The sequence below is a fragment of the Solanum verrucosum genome, unplaced genomic scaffold (genome assembly GCF_900185275.1).
Source record: "Solanum verrucosum unplaced genomic scaffold, falcon-dt-bn FXZP01000125.1, whole genome shotgun sequence".
Classification (NCBI taxonomy): domain Eukaryota; kingdom Viridiplantae; phylum Streptophyta; class Magnoliopsida; order Solanales; family Solanaceae; genus Solanum; species Solanum verrucosum.
The window spans coordinates 3,274,275-3,292,973 of record NW_026019923.1 but is presented as its reverse complement, the minus strand read 5'-3'; the positions used below and the strand labels follow the sequence as shown (position 1 = coordinate 3,292,973).

The 18,699-nt window shown below is 33.4% G+C and overlaps 3 protein-coding genes across 3 annotated transcripts in view; 2 read left to right on the top strand and 1 right to left on the bottom strand.

Moving 5' to 3' along the window:
* Positions 1–18,699, top strand: part of LOC125824334 (uncharacterized) — a 185,237-nt gene that overhangs the window by 165,433 nt on the left and 1,105 nt on the right. The window contains exon 2 of the mRNA XM_049503694.1: positions 17,768–17,864. Within this exon, the coding sequence (XP_049359651.1) occupies positions 17,811–17,864 (54 nt within the window). The 5' untranslated portion in view covers positions 17,768–17,810. The remainder of the gene's footprint in view (positions 1–17,767; positions 17,865–18,699) is intronic.
* Positions 4,142–5,205, bottom strand: LOC125824295 (uncharacterized). The gene has a single exon (XM_049503646.1). The coding sequence runs from the start codon at positions 5,174–5,176 to the stop codon at positions 4,454–4,456; it is 723 nt and encodes a 240-aa protein (XP_049359603.1). The 5' UTR covers positions 5,177–5,205; the 3' UTR covers positions 4,142–4,453.
* Positions 8,858–16,951, top strand: LOC125824207 (sorting nexin 1). Its single transcript, XM_049503565.1, has 11 exons — positions 8,858–8,977; positions 9,083–9,220; positions 10,932–11,067; positions 11,441–11,574; positions 12,790–12,864; positions 13,149–13,308; positions 14,129–14,262; positions 14,345–14,413; positions 15,109–15,188; positions 16,329–16,389; positions 16,479–16,951. The coding sequence occupies exons 1-11, from the start codon at positions 8,966–8,968 to the stop codon at positions 16,683–16,685; spliced, it is 1,206 nt and encodes a 401-aa protein (XP_049359522.1). The 5' UTR covers positions 8,858–8,965; the 3' UTR covers positions 16,686–16,951.

The window sequence follows — 18,699 nt, the reverse complement described above, 5'->3', positions numbered from 1 at the left end:
ACGAGTGAAGAGTGGCGAGTGAGACACGGAGAGGGAGGAGAGAGGCGAGCGAGAGAGGTCATAGAGGTGAATTGTATATTATACATATGTATTTGTATATTCTGGCGAGCGAGATTTGGAGAGGGAGGAGAGAGGCAAGCGAGATTGGGAGAGAGAGGAGAGAGGCGAGCGAGAGAGGACAATAATTTGTATAATTCGCAAGTATGTTTGTACAATTCACGTGTTTTTGTATAATTAAGTAGTATAAAGTCTGGAGTTATACAAATATAATAAAACTCGAAATAACGGATTGATACAGACATAAACATATGAACTTTTAACAATTATACAAATTACATTATATAAATTATATTATACAAAATCCGAAAACTACACGTTTATACAAACTTTAAAAAGTTATACACAAAAAGATTGAATGTATATGATGACAAAACTGAAAAACCAAAGGAAATCATCGTCATATACAAATACAAATCATCGTATACAAATACAAATCAAACAAAGAATTGTTAGTTGTGAATTATATATATACAAATGTGGCTAATTATACAAACTCGAAGTCAGCCCACGTAATTAATGGTTAATATTAGTCGCGGGTGATAATTATAGCAAACTATAGCTATGATGAATAATTAAGTAGTATAAATTTGTTTAACCGCGTAATTTTCCCAATTCTAAAAGCAAGTATTAAGATTTAAAACTCGATATTCATTTTATTATATTTACTTTATGTGTCATGTTTGTGTAGAATACAGAATGATATATTTCTATTTTGTTGAGAACACTACCCTACAAATGTGTTGTACAACCAACTTCATTCACTTTTGGTAATATATATATTCAATTATTAACTATATTTAATATTTTTGCCATTATTGTCTTTATCTTAAGTAGTACTCTATACATTTTAATTTGAATGTTTAAGGATAAAAGGTGGCTCAAGGGGAGGCTAGTAGAACCTCTATAGAGGCTCCTAATTTTTTTGATAGTAAATGTTATGATTTTATTTAGTTACTTTAAACGATATTAAAACATTTAATTTTTTTAATATTTTAATATTTTTTAAAAATATTTAAGAATTTATTTTTTCTTAATTGAAAAATATAACAAAAATATCAGGAAAAAAAATTGAAAAATACGTTTTGACAATTTTTCACATTAGTCAATTTGGGATAACATCAGTTTAATTTTAAATATATTAAATTGGATTGACCAAAATGAATTGAGCTAATAAATTAGCGGATTTATCCAAGTTTGAACGGGTTGGACAAGTTATTTTTTCATATGATGAATACCTATTTTTATAGTTGCAATTTAATTTTTATTTGATGGTAAAAAAAATTTGCAAGTTCTTCCATTTTACATGTAACTTCATACATAAGCGACTGATGCTAAAAATTTACATATTAATTCAGATAATTTGTCTGAAGTATAACCTTGTAAAAAATAAATATGCATTTGTTCAAAGTTTGATATGGCTCATCAAAACCAACTTTCAAGATCTTTTTATCGGAGTCGTCTTTACCAAGATCAGACTTTAGACAATTATATAGGCATGTGTGGTGAAGACATGTATATGTGAAAAATATGACTGAAATTAAATAAACCAATTGAAGCAAGTAACGAGAAAAAAGGGTTCCACTCTTTGGGTAGATTTTAATGAAGTAAAGGTTGATTTTCTATATTTGTAATTTTCATGTATTTTTTTTATTATTACCAAATTGGAATAGTGCATTATCTTTTGGAACATATGAATTTAGATATAAATGTGATTATAATTTTTAAAAATGGTTATATGATTCGATTCAGATATATATATAACAATAATGTTGCGATAATAATATGTGACCCATCAACAGCTTGGATGGGCATGGGAGAAAACAAAAGGGATTGACAATATTTATCATTGTATAGAAGCAAGAATTTCATCAATTGGATCAAAGCTAAACACCCACTTTATTCATCTACTACTGATACAACAAGTTTCGAATGCCCAGATTTTTTTCCTGTTGCATTGCAGAGTACTAATGGCTTAGACACTGCATCATCACACAAAGGGGAAAATATTGCAGAGTGCAAATCGTCATTTGCTGGATATGTAGATGTAGATTTAATGGACAAAAAGTTGTCTTTTAAGAGTTTGGTAAGTTCACTTTCGACTATGATATTTAAGGCAGTGAAGCAAAACAAATACCTATCCAAGTTGCAAAGGATCAAACACCGACGACTCTTTGATATCTCCTTCTCCCTTGACCTGATAAAAGGTACTGAATTCGGCCTGATCAGAGATCTTAGCTTTTCTTGTTTTAACATTGCGAATAAACTATAGGAGCAGATAATAATAGTCTCCACAAATACCACATTGGATACATCCCATTCCCATTTATTACTGAATGGTGACAACAATCAGAAGGCAAACTTACATAAAAACCAACCAACAAGATATCGTCATTATCACTTCAAATTTTAGGTTACACTAGGATTCCATTGCCTCATGAAATGAAAAGAAGAAATAAAGGCATCAGTAAAATAAAGAACCTAATGCAACAAGGCTCCGCTTGTATAAGGTATGCGGCCTTGTCACCACAAAAGATTGCACAGATATAGCAGGATTCCCCTCACATATGAACAAATTATACAAACTTGAAGTAGTCGTCCAAATTAAATTCTCCAATATCGAGAAAAACAGCAATCAACAGACAATATTAGAACATAGGTGCTAGGTTCTTATGGGATCCCGCACACCTTAACATTTCTTTCCAATATTGGGACTGAAAACAGAGAAGGTTAGATAACATCGAGAGATAAGCACTAGATTCATTCATTGAAGACAACTCTTTTAAGAATTAAAAAACCAGGAATCACTCTTTAGAGTCAAAGATGGCCTGCAAGTTGGTATAACTTAAGACAGCAGGCACAAAAGTCATCTAGTGGTTTTGTCTATCAATTAACTAGTGTAGCAGTTGAAATGCATCAAATGTTGACAAAGTACAGAGCAATATGATTTATAGACATTTCAACTAGACAGGGAAACTGCAAGAAAAGAAAATTGTGATTAAAATCATTCCAACTATAGTCGTTTCAAGGGAGGAGCCACAGAATCTTCACAGTAGTAATCACTCGGCCAGTATCAAAAGTCTCTAATTATGTGTACCATGAGAATGTAAATATATGATTACATCAAATAACTTGCAACTACCCAGTGAAATGCATAAGATGTAAACTATACATGGCACCATGTGACTGATGGAGATAAACACACTCCCAACAAGGAAGGTAACTACTTGAAGAAGGCTTGCTACTAGACGCGCTTAACCAAGCTGGATCTTAAGATGAACTACCAAAACTTACTGCAGTTTAAGGAACATGATAATGACGTCAATGCAAATCTCTACATGGATGGCCGGAGGCTATATATCCATGAATAAACAAACTCCGTGTGCTCTGGGCATAGCAAACTGGTTGACAAAGAGCGCCGAGAGAAATTATCCCAAATGCAAAGCCGCAAGCCAACCCTTTGCATTCTTCTAAAATTTAGGATCAAACATTACCAATCTAGGTATTAACCACTAGACCGATATCATAGCTACTTTAATTTGGTCAACATACAGCCAAACTCAATTTTCTTTCCTTGCGGTAAGATCATCTTACCCCTAATTTGACCATTTAAGCTACCTACACCAGGGTAACTCAATTCATTCATCATCAAATACATTCCAAGTTACCTATACCATTATTTCATCCAAACATGAACTTTCCCATTCATTCCCGTCATTCAATTAACTCTTGATTCTCAAGCTTTCAATTATAGAATTTCGAAGGATGAATCCCAGTTGAAGTGAATACCCCAGGGTATTATGACAGAATTATATATCACTTGGACCAATTGATGTTTTATCAACCACCGAAATCATGAAACATGAACCAAATCATAAATCATCTTTTATATAATGGTAATTATATCTTTATACCAAGCTGCATATTAGAATCCCAATACAGTTAACAAGTACAGGAGAATCTACCTAGTATATAGCAATTTGTATACCGAATTATAGCAAAACATGAGACAGTAAACAGAAGCCTACTTCGATAGATTTGATCACAATTGACATGTAATGAAGTTCTTCAATCACAATCATATAAAATCTAACAAAACTATTTTCCATTTAAATTCTCTTGATCTCCATGGCCAAATGTACACCAAAATTTCCTAGAATAATATTTTCAACTCCCATTAATACGGTAAACACCCATAAACTGAAGAAACGGATGAAAAAACATATAGAACTATCTCCATTGTATAATGTTATCTAATGATGGATTCCATGACTGAAAGTTGGCTAGAAAATTTCACTTCAGTCCAGCTATAATGATTTTGGACGAAAACCTCAGTCCAGATTGATTAACAATATGTATAATTCACTCAAAATTAACTGAACTGTTCCTTATCATTTCAATCTAGAAAACCTGTTTGGCGGAAAACAGCATTGCGAACTCGACAAAGATCTCTCCCTTTGAGTGTTCTTCCCACGCCTTCAAGCACCGAAAACGTGGTTTTAAGTGATCTAGCTGATCCTCTGGCTACGATCTCATGCGGAGGAAGCATCTCATCATCGCCGTCATCATCATCGATTTCTACGTCAGCAAGGTCACTTCTCGGTGCCTTCTTCGGTATCATCGGCACATTCACTGGCACTGAGTGTTGGAACTTCCTCACCGGCATAGTTTGTGAATGGTTACGGTTATAGCTATGTTCTCTATCCAATGGAGGCTTGGGAATCGTAGAAAACGCTCGAGAAAAAGCCATCGCTGATGAAATCGGCGGTGAATGAAACAGTTTTGTACTAGTAGGTGAGGAAGTTATCGAAGCTTTCCGATAAACAACGGGGAGGTTAAGTTTCCGGTGATCCTCAGGCGATGCAGCGAGAATACCGAATTTCTCCGGCTGACGGAAAGTTTTCCGACGACTGATTGAAGAAGGAGAAGTAGAGTGGCGCCTAGGTTCAGTGAAGTCTCCTGTCCAGAAAACTTCATCTTCGTTCAGCTCATCGTCAGCGATGGATACATCTGCATCGCCGATAGCACTATCACTCTGCGGTGGAGAGAATACGCCGAGAAATCGATCGGAGGACGGCGATCGCCGGTGGTGAAAGCTAACGACGCCGTTTCGGTCCATCGAGCGTCTCTCCACTTCCGTTTTGTGGAGGTATGAAACTCTCAATTTTATAAATAGGCACAGGGGCTTTAAAATCACCTGCTCCAGCTTTATTTAACGGCTGAGATTTACTCCTGTGGGACCTACTGGGATAATCAATGGATAATACTTAATGAAGATGAGGTAATAATAATAATAACATGAAAAAACATAGATTATGAATTATGAACTAGTAATAAATGCATAATGTGTATTTAATTGTATTTCTTTTCGAATAGATTTCTCCATTATTAATATGGCATTCGAATAAAATCAATTATAAAACTCATTCAATAAATAAGAATAACCCACATGCTCAATCTCACTTTTTTTTATTAACAATGACTTGTTTCAATTGCATATTATAAGAAATTCATTCCACATACATTCAAAGGTCAAATCTCATCCTAATAGTAAGGGTGCGGCTTTGATTAATTGCTTAAAAGGAAAAGATAATTCCTATATATTTATGCATTAATTGAGCTATAAAAACAACCATAAAATTAATCGAATTGTGGCAAGTTAATTCTAACACTACAATTATAAAAATAAAAAAACTAGAAATCCGACAAATTCAACTTTTAAGTTTAGATTATATATAAGTGTAAAAGATGAATACAAATAAAATGACGTGTATCGTCTCACACTCTAAACTTAAAAAATAATAATCAAAATACTTGTCACATTAACTTAAATCATTTAAACTTTGATCAATATTTAAAAGTGCATTTCATCATATCGATATAAACTTTGATCGATATTTAAAAGTGCATTTTACTGTATCGATATGTGAAAAATTGCAACTTATAGTTATTTTCATATAATTTATTTATTTAACTATAAAAATCAGTTAAATTAACTCTATATAAATCAAACATGAAGAAAATTATAATATTATAAAAATTATCACAAAAAGTTAAAATTATTTTAAAATTATTATTTGTGTTGATAATATTTAGTGGTGCCTCCTTTTTCCAAAGATTTATATTGGGAAAGAAATTCAACATTGGACCCCATTAAGGAGTCATAATCTGATTTCATTTCATTTATTTCTTTTTGCTGGTTTTCAAATGTGGGGTCCACTAAATTAGAGGAAATAATAACATTCTTATCCAGAACAAGAATAGTGTTACAATTAAAAAAATAAAAATAAAAAGAATAGTGTTTATTCCTTAATCATCCTACTAAAAATATATATATCATGGGTTTTTTTACTAATCTTTATCATGGGTTTTTTTACTAATAAGGGCGGAGCATATTGGTGACGATGGATCAAATTCAATAATTTTAATTAAAACTTGATTTTATTTTTAAAAATTTATTGAATCTGTATAAAGTTTAATGTAATTAAATGGATTGAATTTTTAATCAATAAATTTCAAATCTTGACTTTGAATTTATCTATCAACACATGGAAGAGATAACTCTATCTATAAAAAATTGATTATATTGGATAAAATCATCTTATATTTTTACTTTTGATACTTATATAGTGAATGAAACATTAAAATTAATAAATAAGTGAGCCAGTAATATATATATATATATATATATATATATATATATATAAGATAAAGATTATAATTTCATAAATGAATATTATTTTCTATCAAAACATGGGCAACTCTATTTATCATATGGGTAACTTTATTTTTTATGTCTCTGTCGTTAAAAAACTAGAGCATATATACACTTCACTCTAACAGAAGACTAAATAGGGACAAGTGGTGCAATCTTATCCGCCGGGTCGGTGGATAAGATTATGACACGTGTATGTCGTTAATATAAAGGGTATATATGCTCTAATTTTTGGACGACAGAGGCACCAAATGTCCCAAAAATATGACGGAGGGTATCTAAATACCATTTACAATAGTTTAAGGATATATTATCCTTTTTCCCTTTACTAAATCTTAAACTTGTAAAAATAGATTGACCACCTTATATTTTTTCTTTATGAGTGAATCATAACATGAACAAATAAATATGTTGGTAATGGATATTGAATAAGGTAGTTTTTAAAAATATATTAAAAAAATATCTTTTAAAAATGTAAAAATATAAAAGGGATAGATTAATTATATTATCTTGATGAAAAGCAATTTATTAAAATTATCATTTACTTTGCAGCAATGAGTGAATTTCTTATGTCCAAATTAAAAATATCATATAATGTAAAATAAAACTAAAAAGGTAGAATAATTATGCCATTTTGATTACATGAACGAGTCCTTTATAGATTATTGGATAGTTATTCTGCAACTGATAAGTCAATAACGAAATTGGTTTATTAATTTATTAATATTGGATTATTGAATATATGGTTAATAAACGAATTGAAATTTTATAATTAACAGTTTATTGGTGTGAGGGTGTTCAATCTCCTTATCAGATAAATTACTAATCGGTAAAAAATCATTGTAATTAAACTTTTAACTTAGGCTTATAATATCATTTAATATTTTTTCATAAAAAATAATTATATATTATTAGTCCTAAGATCATAAATCAAAAACTTGAAAATATATTTATTTTTTTTGTTATTAACTATTACATTACTATTAATCTCTATTTATTTTTTTGTAATAGAAGAATTTTATAATTTAATTGTGTTTAAAATATGAAAAAAAAAAGTCACTTTTTAAGGTGTGTTCATAGAGAGGGAAAAAAAAGGTAAATGTTAGTCATACACCGTTCGATAAGTGATAGTCCATTATCGAACCAACCGATATCTTGTATGTTGGTTTGCAAATTAGTAAATTCTATAACTGATACCCGTTAGGCCAAACAGTTGAGCGAAATTATCCGTCCAATAGGCAACCCTAATTGTTACTTATCATGTTGTTAGTTTGAATATAATGTTTGTTTCGATTGTTATTTAAATTTCATTGTATTGTATCGTCGTTAAATTCATCGTTATATGATAAGGAAAAATCTCATTTATGTAACGACCAATATGATGTGATCGAGTCGTTACTTTACACTTGTTTCTCATTTTGTATTTTTAATTATTATCTAATAATCATATTTTATAATTTATCCTACTTTTTATACTAACTTTATACCGTAATACACTTTTCTTGTAGCTAGGTGTATCCTTCAAATTATTTAATGCATAACATTATGTAACAATTGAAAACAATACAATACATCCAAATGTTGCACCATCAAAATATTACAGTATGATAAAATGCAATTAAATACAACACAGTACATTATGAAATAATATGCAACATCCATTTAGTGCATAATAACTCTAGTAATTAATTAATACTCATAACCAAACAGGAAATAAAACAAACCGACATAACTAAATTCCCAACCAACAACCAAATGACAACAATCACATATCTAGTGTAATTTCACAAGTGAGGTCTAACGAGATTAGAGTACTATGCTTAGAACTTACTTATATATTATTTTTGATAAATCCTTCCGATAAAAAAAGTAATAACGTAAGTGAAGAAATAAAATCACAACAAACTACTTTTGAAAATAAATTAAGTATTTTGGAGAAAAAAACAAACAATAACTATAAGAAAATAGTATAATAATCAAAATACAAAGACGATACATAATAATAGAAATCAAAGAACAAGAAAATATCGGAAAAAATTAATAATGCTATTCCTTAATAATGTAATATATCTCATATGTTTCACATGTGTACTACACGACTCTTCCCTTAAGACCCAAAGTCACGAGTAGACCTTTGCACAAACCGCAACCCATCGCCACCGTTCTCCGGCAGAATCTAATCGCCGAACAGCCATGAACACCATGGTAATTGTGTGTTTCCGCCATTATTTTGATTTCGCAGTCAATTTTTTGAATTTCTAAGGATGAATTTTTGTATTGTTTGATTTTGAATTTTGTATAATGGTGCAGCAACGAAGTGGATCAGGTTCGTTACAGAGCCCTAGATCCTCATCTTCACAAGCACCGTTTTTATCAGTATCAGTTACGGATCCAGCTAAAATGGGTAATGGAGTTCAAGCTTATATCTCCTACAAAGTCATCACTAAGGTCGTTGATTCATTGCCTTCTCTTTCCATTTACTAGTTATGCTTATACACGTTTAATTGTATAGCTAGTAGTAGTATTATGCTCGGAGTTGCTGGATTAAGGCAACTATCAAATTCATATTTTCTCAGAAACCCCTTTTTGGATCTCGAACTGGGGTTTCCTGTGCTTCAGAGAAGCTAATTGCATTAAGTTTGATTGATTCTATGTTCAAATTCAATAACACCTGATAAGACTAAGAATAGCATATAGAATCAGAGTTAACAAATGGAAGGACTTCCTGTTGAATGTATATTTGGAAAGATGCATCCTTTAAGCTTGACATAACTACATGACTTCGAAGAGAAAACATCTTGATTTGAAGAGAAAAACGTCTTGATTTGATACGATTGACATTAGAGAGTTTGTTCTCATGGCAATATGAAGTTTGTAGTTCAAAATATATCATCCATAGAAAGAGAAATTATATAGTAAGATGGGATTTTGAAGAGACGTTAGGAAATTGGAGAGTCGAACGTTACACATGGATAGATCTATGCTCAGTTATTTCTTGTTCATATCTTGATTCTACTTGGATTTCATTGTTTAACCCTGCCAGGAGTTCCGTGAATGTCTTTAAAGCAAGGGTTGTCTTATACTTCTAATTGCAAAGGAAGTTTTGTATTCTTCTTTTGATAGAGGTGGTGAGACTTGAAATCAAGGTCTCTGCTCTAGATTCTAATACAACAATTACACGTCAATAGGAATCCTTACAGTGCGGGTTGCACAATTTAAGCTCATCTTAGTTCAATGATCAACTTGTTTTTGTTGTGAGAACTCATCATAGATTGCTAGTTGTGCGCTAGTTATAAACCTACCACAATCCTCCCTCTTTATCTATGGTTGGGATCGGCAATGTAAGCGAACTCACTCATGCAGAGTTAGGACCTGTACTGTAAGACTATACTGAATAGTGTGAAGCGCGAACTGCTTATTTAAAGAGTTATACTTCTATTGTTTTCACTTTATGCCCGCAACAATCACATCAGTGTTTGCATAAACAATTTTTTTTTTAAGTCACTTGCTCTTTTCGCACTGAAACCTTCTTTAATGTTCTTAGGAGTAAGTCCTGTATAGATACTTTTACCATCTAGGGTATTTGTACTTTCGTTTCTCTCATTCAGTTCTAAAGATCTTTTCCTTTAAAAGTATGCTTTCATACACATAAGTCATAACATATTTAATATGTTGGTCTTTTGGCCATGTTGTAAGGAAAAGTTCTTTGACATTTAGTTGGGGTGGCTTTAGTTTGGAACTTGAGGCCTGAAATGTGAACCTCATAGTTTGTGTTAGTGTCCAAGATTGATTGAGGGTATAGGCTATCGCCTTGATCAATCCTTACTCCATGTGTTAGCTTTTAGGTTGAGTTAGGCGAAAGTCCATTTTTCTAATAGGCTGAACCAGCAATGAAACAATTACTTAAGAACGTTTGAGACCCAACTTAATCTCCAGAGACTCTTTTTGGGTCCAGAGCTTACACATCCCAATCCCTGCATCAAATGGATGTTATTTTACTGGACTTAAGATTCTATAATATTCTGCTTCTTCTGCTTGTTGTTTTCTCTTCTGCCCCGTTCCTGGAACAGACATTCATATGCTTTCTATCAGCAGAATATAGTATATACTTCTCTTGATTCTCCTCGAGTTCTCATTCACCATTTTTTTTCCAAGACAGACAAATTTGCCAGAGTACCAAGGGAATGAAAAGATTGTGATTCGACGTTATAGTGATTTTGTATGGTTACACGATCGTCTTTTTGAGAAATACAAGGGCATTTTTATTCCTCCACTTCCAGAGAAGAGCACAGTAGGTACTGGCTACACTTCTTCCGCATGTACTGGTTATCTCTTTGACTTTTCTCTAACTCTAAGCGATGCTAAAACCAATAGGTGTTCAATATGTTCAAGCTTTAAATATATTGATTTATCGTTGCTTATTGGAAATGACTAAATGAGATGGGCAAGAATTGGGAGTCATGTAGGCGGAAGTTGTTATAGATTGACATAATTAACTGTGTCAAACATGTGTAAGGATGTCTGTGTTTTGGGGCATCAATCCCATTTTGTTTGGAGAAGTATAGGTTAAGTATTGGAATCTATCAAGGGGAGCCACTAACTTTTGCACCAATAAAAGGATCTTCTTTTCAGGGCATTTTGAGATTATTATTATCTACCTTCTTGCAGAAAAGTTCAGATTTAGTGCAGAATTTATTGAAATGAGGCGCCAAGCTCTGGATGTGTTTGTAAACAGAATAGCTTCACATCATGAACTTCGACAAAGTGACGATTTGAGAATCTTCTTGCAGGCTGATGAGCAGGTAATGAATGTTAGTTACTTGGTTGAATATTTAGTTTGAGTTCATATGTTATCTTAACCTTTTGTGGAGGTATTCTTATTTGTCTAGTGTCTGTGATTCTGATTGTTAGTAAGCCATAGCATTGAACGTCTCTCATCTTTTCTTGTACTGGTTTTGTAGTCTCTTTAATTTGTGTTACTTAACCTTGAACACACAATTGTAGGGAACAACTAGTGTAATTGACCCCAACTCTTTATTTCTATTAACTAATTGAGCACTATCTTTGAAGAATTTAGGGGCAATTCAGTTTATAGAATAGTTATGCAAGGATTAGTAATGCAAAGATTAGTAAATCAGGGATTATAATGAGAGATTATCTCTTGTTGGAGGGTTGGTATTATATACTACAAGTTAGTATACAATGTAAATGTATAATTTAAAATTTATTTACTTCTTAAACAAAATAAAAGTTTTTGTTTACTTTTATAAGGTTAGTTTTGTGATTTCAGTGTTTTTAATTCATGTGCGGTGTTATTAATATCCGCTACCGCATTCTTATTCCACATTCCATTCTGTGCAAAAAATATTACATAAGTTCCTGTAGAGCTTCTGCTTGTATTATTTATGAGGTAGACAAAAGTAGCAACTGAACATTGCACAAATAACCACTGAGTTTAGAATCGCGCACCAGTTGGCTTTCAGGAATTTCTCGGTTGTATAAAAAATTGTATAAAATAATTTTGGATTTTCACTGAGTGCTAGATTTCTTATTTAATATAATTACTACTTGCCATTTTCGAAAAAAAATGTTGGATTTTATATGGAGATCAACTCTCCTTACTACACCAACCAAATGACCCTTAAAATTATTTTGATTTGGTGAAATTAATGCACTGTTACCAGATGCACATTTGGGGGAGCATATTGGTGTAATGAGCTTCTAGAGTAATAAACTAGTCTTAGCAGATCTTTGGTACATTGGAGACCTTATTTTTATTGATTTCTTTCAGATTGGTATTTGAGGACATCGCCTCTCAAAGCTCTCTTCTCTTCAATTATTAAATGCTTTAGATTTCAAAATCTGTAGGAAGAGGTCACATAACACTGTACTTGAGATATGAAACAAATGTTGAACTATGTCTAATGCATTTATCATATCAGCTTTATATTTTTCCTAATATCTCTCAGTTTCATCTTTTTCATAAAAGTGGTTCACGCTTGTTGCCTTTTCTTCAGACAATGGACAGAGCAAGGTTCCAGGAGACCGGTATTTTCAAGAAAAAGCCTGCAGATTTGATCCAAATCTTTAAGGTATCTGACAGTTACATAGAAGAATAATACAATTTCCGGATAATTATACTTCCAATTCCACACTTTTGAAAATTTGATCACACTTATTGAAGTAAATTCCTCCTTCTATGCTTCTTCTTTGACAACATATCTATTGATGTGTAATTTAATGAGGGCTTGTGGTGCATATAGTGTGTTTCTTTTCTTGAACTTTAAGGTATATTGCTGACGCCACTGAGTGAGGAATATTACAATGGCTTGTCCACAGGATTATTCTAAAACTAACAGTAAGTCGTAAATGGCAGGATGTCCAATCTAAAGTGAGCGATGTCGTTCTTGGGAAGGAAAAGCCAGTTGAAGAATCAACCCCAGAATATGAGAAGATGAAGAACTACATCTTTGAGCTTGAGGACCATTTAGCTGAGGCTCAAAAACATGCATATCGTCTTGTCAAGAGACACAGAGGTAGGAAAAATCTAGTTTAAAGGCATTGAGTACTCCGTGTAAGTGTATTTGCACTTCAGATATTTAATACTGTCAGCACTTTCTATTTCACTCTCTTAAGGAGATATCTATCCCATTCTCAAGCAGTGAGAGACATGGTGATTCAGGTGCCATTGCCTTCTTTCGACCTTGAGCTTCTGGGAGGAGTCATCCTATTCCTTCATCCCTTAACCAAGTGGGCTAATTTATTAACTAATGTTAAAATTCGTATCAGTAGTTTGATCCTCATTTTTGTGCCCGAGTTATAGTGAAAGGAGTTCATCAACAACTTTTCTGAGAGAAAACAAGGTTAACCAATACATTGGACAACTCACGACCTTTGGTTCATCATCAACTTCTTTCTCTTCAATGGGAAAGTTCACTTTTGTAAATCCAAATACTGGATTGGAAAAGATTAAAGTAGAACTGTTATTGTGTGAAGCTAAGATCCATCTGCAATTCTGTCAGGGAAGACGGGGGGGGACCTAAATTAGATAATAACGATTAAGCCATTTGTAGAATGTGTACTGGAGAAACTCGAAGTGAACTAATGAAAAGGCCTCTTCTGTTTCCCGTCATCAATGTGAACTATTTGGTCAAACACTGTCGTATTTGACATATCTTGATCTCCTTCTCTTTGCCTCACAGTTTTCAATCCGAAGATGGCATATGACTTTTGTTATCTCATCATGTGTTTGTGTTTCTAACATATTGTGTGCTTTAGTTTCCCTTTGCTCTCCTTATGTATATGACAAACTTGTCATTCCAAGCAGCTGACTTATGGTTTTTCTTGTTATTTCAGAATTGGGCGAGTCTCTCTCAGAATTTGGTAAGGCGGTCAAGCTTCTTGGTACTTGTGATGATGATGCCCTTGGCAAAGCATTTTCAGAACTTGGGGCAAAGGCTGAGATAATATCAATTAAGCTGCAGAAAGAGGTATTTTCAACAAAGAATAACCCATGGTCTTTTCTCTTATTCAAAATTAGGTAATGATAACAGGCAATGCTCTGTCACTCAGGCCCACCACCTTTTAATGAACTTCGAAGAACCTTTGAAGGATTATGTTCGAGCTGTGCAATCTATTAAGGTGAGTGGTCAATTTTGCTTGTAAGAAAAAGGTGTTTTTTACCAATCAAAAAAAGTGAAAGAAACAGTGTTATTTACCCAACAAGTGGATGGAATTTTTCAGTTCAGTGTCATCAAAGGCTAAAAGACAAAAACGTGGGTGCATTAGTGAAGAAAGCACATGATGAAGTTAATTATAAGCACATGATGAAGTTGCATACACACGCAAGAAAAAATAACTATAAAGACAACTGGTAATTATATGGGTAGAGAAATTGCAATATATCAACTACGTTCAGATGCCATCACAATTTTTAATTAATATGCAATGGTACAATTTAAAGTTTTTTCTTAAGATCTAAGATCAAATAGTTTTCATACAAAATTTATAATTTTCTGTTCTTGATCATTTAGTATTTTAGTATATCCATATGTAACATTTGGGTAACAGTAATAGATCATTTTCCAACCCTGGTTTGAGCTGAGCTTCAGGACTCGGGCATGCCTTTTAAGGCAATAAGGTTCAACTTAAACAAGGTGAAGCACCGAGTCTGCCTGGAGCCTTGCTTCAGGACTTGAGTACATTTGACAAATACTGCATCCTCAAAGATAAAACAACCGTTGCATCTGTATTTGTGCTTTCAGCTTTTTCTTTGCTAAGAGTAACCTAGTGTTCTGTTGCTCTCCTACACTAATATCCGTCCTAACTTTGAACAGGCTACAATAGCAGAGAGAGCAACCGCGTTCAAGAAACAGTGTGAACTGGCCGAGACAATTAAGTTTAAGGAAATTGATTTGTATGTCTCAACACCTATACTGCTCTTCCTCCTGTTTTGTTTCTTTTGGTGGTTTCTTAAATCTGATCTTGATTTGCATTTGGTGGTTGTTCTGTTGAATTGGTGCAAACTTTCCTTCGACTATGTCATATTTATACACTGACCTGGTCTATGACCCTTCTGCATTCCAGGGGTATGGGGAGGGTTAAATATGCACTATGATATCTTAAATCTGATAAACAAGGCTTCATTCTGTTTTACTGTTAGTATGGCCTAATCTGCTACTCTTATCATCCTGGCATGTTTAGTGTGAGACGTAGTTTGATGTTGATGTATATACTGTCTAGGTCTTGTTCTACTGGAGAAGTTACAATTTTTTTAAATCGGCTACAAGATCTTCAAACTTTGCAGTATGAGAATTTGGTGTATTTAATTAGTTTATCATTGTCCTGCAAGTTGTATATAAATACAGTTTAATTGCTGATTTCACCTACATTGAGCTCAATGTTATAATTGTGTTTATTAGCCATCATGTTGGCTCCTTGATTTGCGTATGTTTACATGGGTCCCTCTTATTTCCACCCCTCCTCCCGACCTCAGCCTCTCTCCTCTTTTCTTTTGTGAGAATAGCCATATAGGTACTTTTACTCTGCCAGTGGTATACTGTTGCATAATATTATGACGACAAACAATATATGTTTTTATACAAACTTACATAGATGGGGCCTAAATGGAAGGCCTTTTAGCATCATGTGTCGAACTGTAACTATTAGGTTCAAGATTAGATGGTGCCAAGTGTGTATTTGATTTAGTGAAAAATGAAGAAATTACTTTAAGAATTTGATCCACTGAAGAGTGAACTGAAGTCACTTTTTGCAATTTTATTTAATGTAGCGTCCTCCTTGTCTTGAAAAAATATCTGCGTCGTTCTTGCATATGTAATATGCATCTCGTAGGTGAAAAGTTGCCATTATAAACAGACTTCTTTTTCATCTTTCCTATCCTGTAAATCTGCAAAGTAAAGAGTCGAAACATGTGTTTGTTGCTTTATCTAAGACAGGGAAATATGCAATCCTATTAATAATCTTGTTTAGTCATTAAGTGGAGCATCTCAGAGTCTCTGTTCTGAAGTGAAATTCGGCTCTTGCCTTTTTATTGCAGAAATAAATACAGGCTGACACGATCAGAGAAGTTGGCTGAGGCTGAGCGCGAGTATGAAATGGTCAGTGTGTTTAACTTGTTCTTTTTTTCAGTTGGCTAGTCGTGGAACTGCCCAGGCAGGTACTTACATTGTGTTTCTCTGGAATACAGCTTAAGGCTGAAGGGGAAGAAACATCGAGAAGATTTGATACGATAGTGAGGCTTATGAACGAAGAGATTGCCCGATTTCAAGAACAGAAGACATCGGATATGGGACTTGCTTTCCATGAATTTGCCAAGGGACAGGCACGGCTATCTAATGGCATAGCAGATGCATGGCGAAGTCTTCTTCCCAAGCTTGAAGCTCACTCTTCATAATAATTTTACAACAATATGAAGACGGACTTCAGCACAATCTGCTCTCGACGTGGGAGCATACATGGAAATTGTTGCATTCAGTTTGCAAAAAAGGGTCTTTGAGAATTGGTTTTGTTGCTGCAGCTTGGTGGTTGTATGATTTTTTAGTTAGATACTTGTGGATCTTGTACAGCACCAAAGAGAAAAAACTGAAAATAGCTTTAAATTAATTTCTTTTTATCTTCCAAATGCTGAATAAACTTGTTTAATCCATAATTTTTTTTTAATCTTCCTCATCCTTCTAAATGATCCCAATTTCCATGCATTTTTTATTTGGATTCTCAGAGTGAGCTGTGTCTCTGTACCATTAGCTAAACTTTTGTTTGCAACAATATTAATGCAGTTCTGGTAAATCATCTATGATCCACAGTTCTACCTTAGAATGAGTTAGATTTATGTTCGCGGGTCTGAGAAAGGATCGGACCAACGTTAGAGGTTTTTCCAATATTGACTAATGACACAACATTGTCCTAGACTGTTCCATAAGAGATTTGTGTACTAAGCTTTCACTATGCATAAGATCTGAGGATCCCTCAATCTGGTGTACTAAGCTATCGCTATGCCAGGGTCCAAGGAAAAGTCGGATCACAGTCAAAGAGTTTCCATGTCAAGAAAAAGTATATAGAACATCTAGTACTAGAGAACTAAGATTTTTTTTGTATATTATTTTTGGACTAAATAGTTGATATCACTTGCTTGAGATGGAGCTTAGACTGTCCACCACTGATTTGCAAAAAGGCCTTATCCTATCGTCAACAACATGTTCACAAAATAACCATTTCTAACAAGCAAACAAATAACAAAACTTAAACAACAAAAAAAAAGGGAAGACAATTAGCCATGTCTTCTTCCTTAACAACCAAACAATTTTTTCACATAACACATAATTCTCAAGTGCAAATTTGTCCTTCTAGGTCTATTCCTCCTTCAACTTTGTTCATCACCAACAAGAACAACAACATTAACAATAGGTTCTTTAACCTCAATGAGTTTTCAAGTTACCAGAATTTGACTGTTGTGGTGAAAGCAGGTGGAGGCATTTCACCTAATGATCAAGATTATGAAGATGGGGTTTCTTTGGGAACAATGAAATTGCCAAAAGATATTGATCTTGCAAGATTTGAAACTCTACTTTTTCAGGTATTGCTTTTCATTGTGAATTTGTGAATTTTCATGTTGAAATGTCTACAGTCATTTGATTGCAATGACGACATACCAAGTGTAGTCTCATAAGTGGGATATGGGGAGTTAGAGAAGTTGTTTTCAACAGATCATTGGTTCAAGAAAATAACACGAGTGAAGAAACCAAGACAAAATACTAGAAAAGGAACAGCTAACTACAACAAAATAATATGATAAACGAATTACAAGGGACAATAGATAGTTACAAAAATCAAAGGAACAAGAAGTTATAAAAATAATTTAATTGTAATAATTATTTTTAATCCATTTAATTAGAAGTGGTAAGAATTAAGAGTATGCTAGTTCTTGAATCTCTAGTGGCTCTTCTCTTTGAAACCAAAGATTAAGAGAAGTGAACTGTTGTATTTATTTGTTAGTATAGAAAACCTCTGGTTCTTCCGTCTTTGACTAGAGGTCTCATGTTCGAACCTTGATAGGAAGCCCCAAATCTGAATTATCGGATGTTTAACCCGTAGACTTTCAAAGGGGTTCAAGAGAATGACTAATGCAGAAACAATGAGAGACATTGGCTAAGGCTCCCAAAATTGGAACTTCTGCTATATGAGGTAGGAGCTAGGGAGTATCCTCTTGTTTTTCGGAGACAAACTGGATGAGGCTCCGTAAAGGGTCTTCAACAACCACTTAAGGACTCGAGGCTATGACGTATAGAGCTAGAATATATATACCTAATGAGAGATGCTTTAGTCACATTTTGATTCATTAAGCAGCAATCTTTATAATGAAAGGACTAGTTTACAGCTAACACATTTGTTCTCTTAGAGAATCTCATTTC

What these genes read in the sequence shown, in the direction of transcription:
- LOC125824207 (XM_049503565.1), top strand. An exon ending in TCCAGAGAAGAGCACAGTAG is followed by an intron (nt 11,068 to 11,440) that starts GTACTGGCTACA and finishes ACCTTCTTGCAG; the next exon opens with AAAAGTTCAGATTTAGTGCA. An exon ending in CAATTAAGCTGCAGAAAGAG is followed by an intron (nt 14,263 to 14,344) that starts GTATTTTCAACA and finishes TCTGTCACTCAG; the next exon opens with GCCCACCACCTTTTAATGAA.
- LOC125824295 (XM_049503646.1), bottom strand. Translation starts at nt 5,176, where the DNA reads ATGGACCGAAACGGCGTCGTTAGCTTTCACCACCGGCGATCGCCGTCC.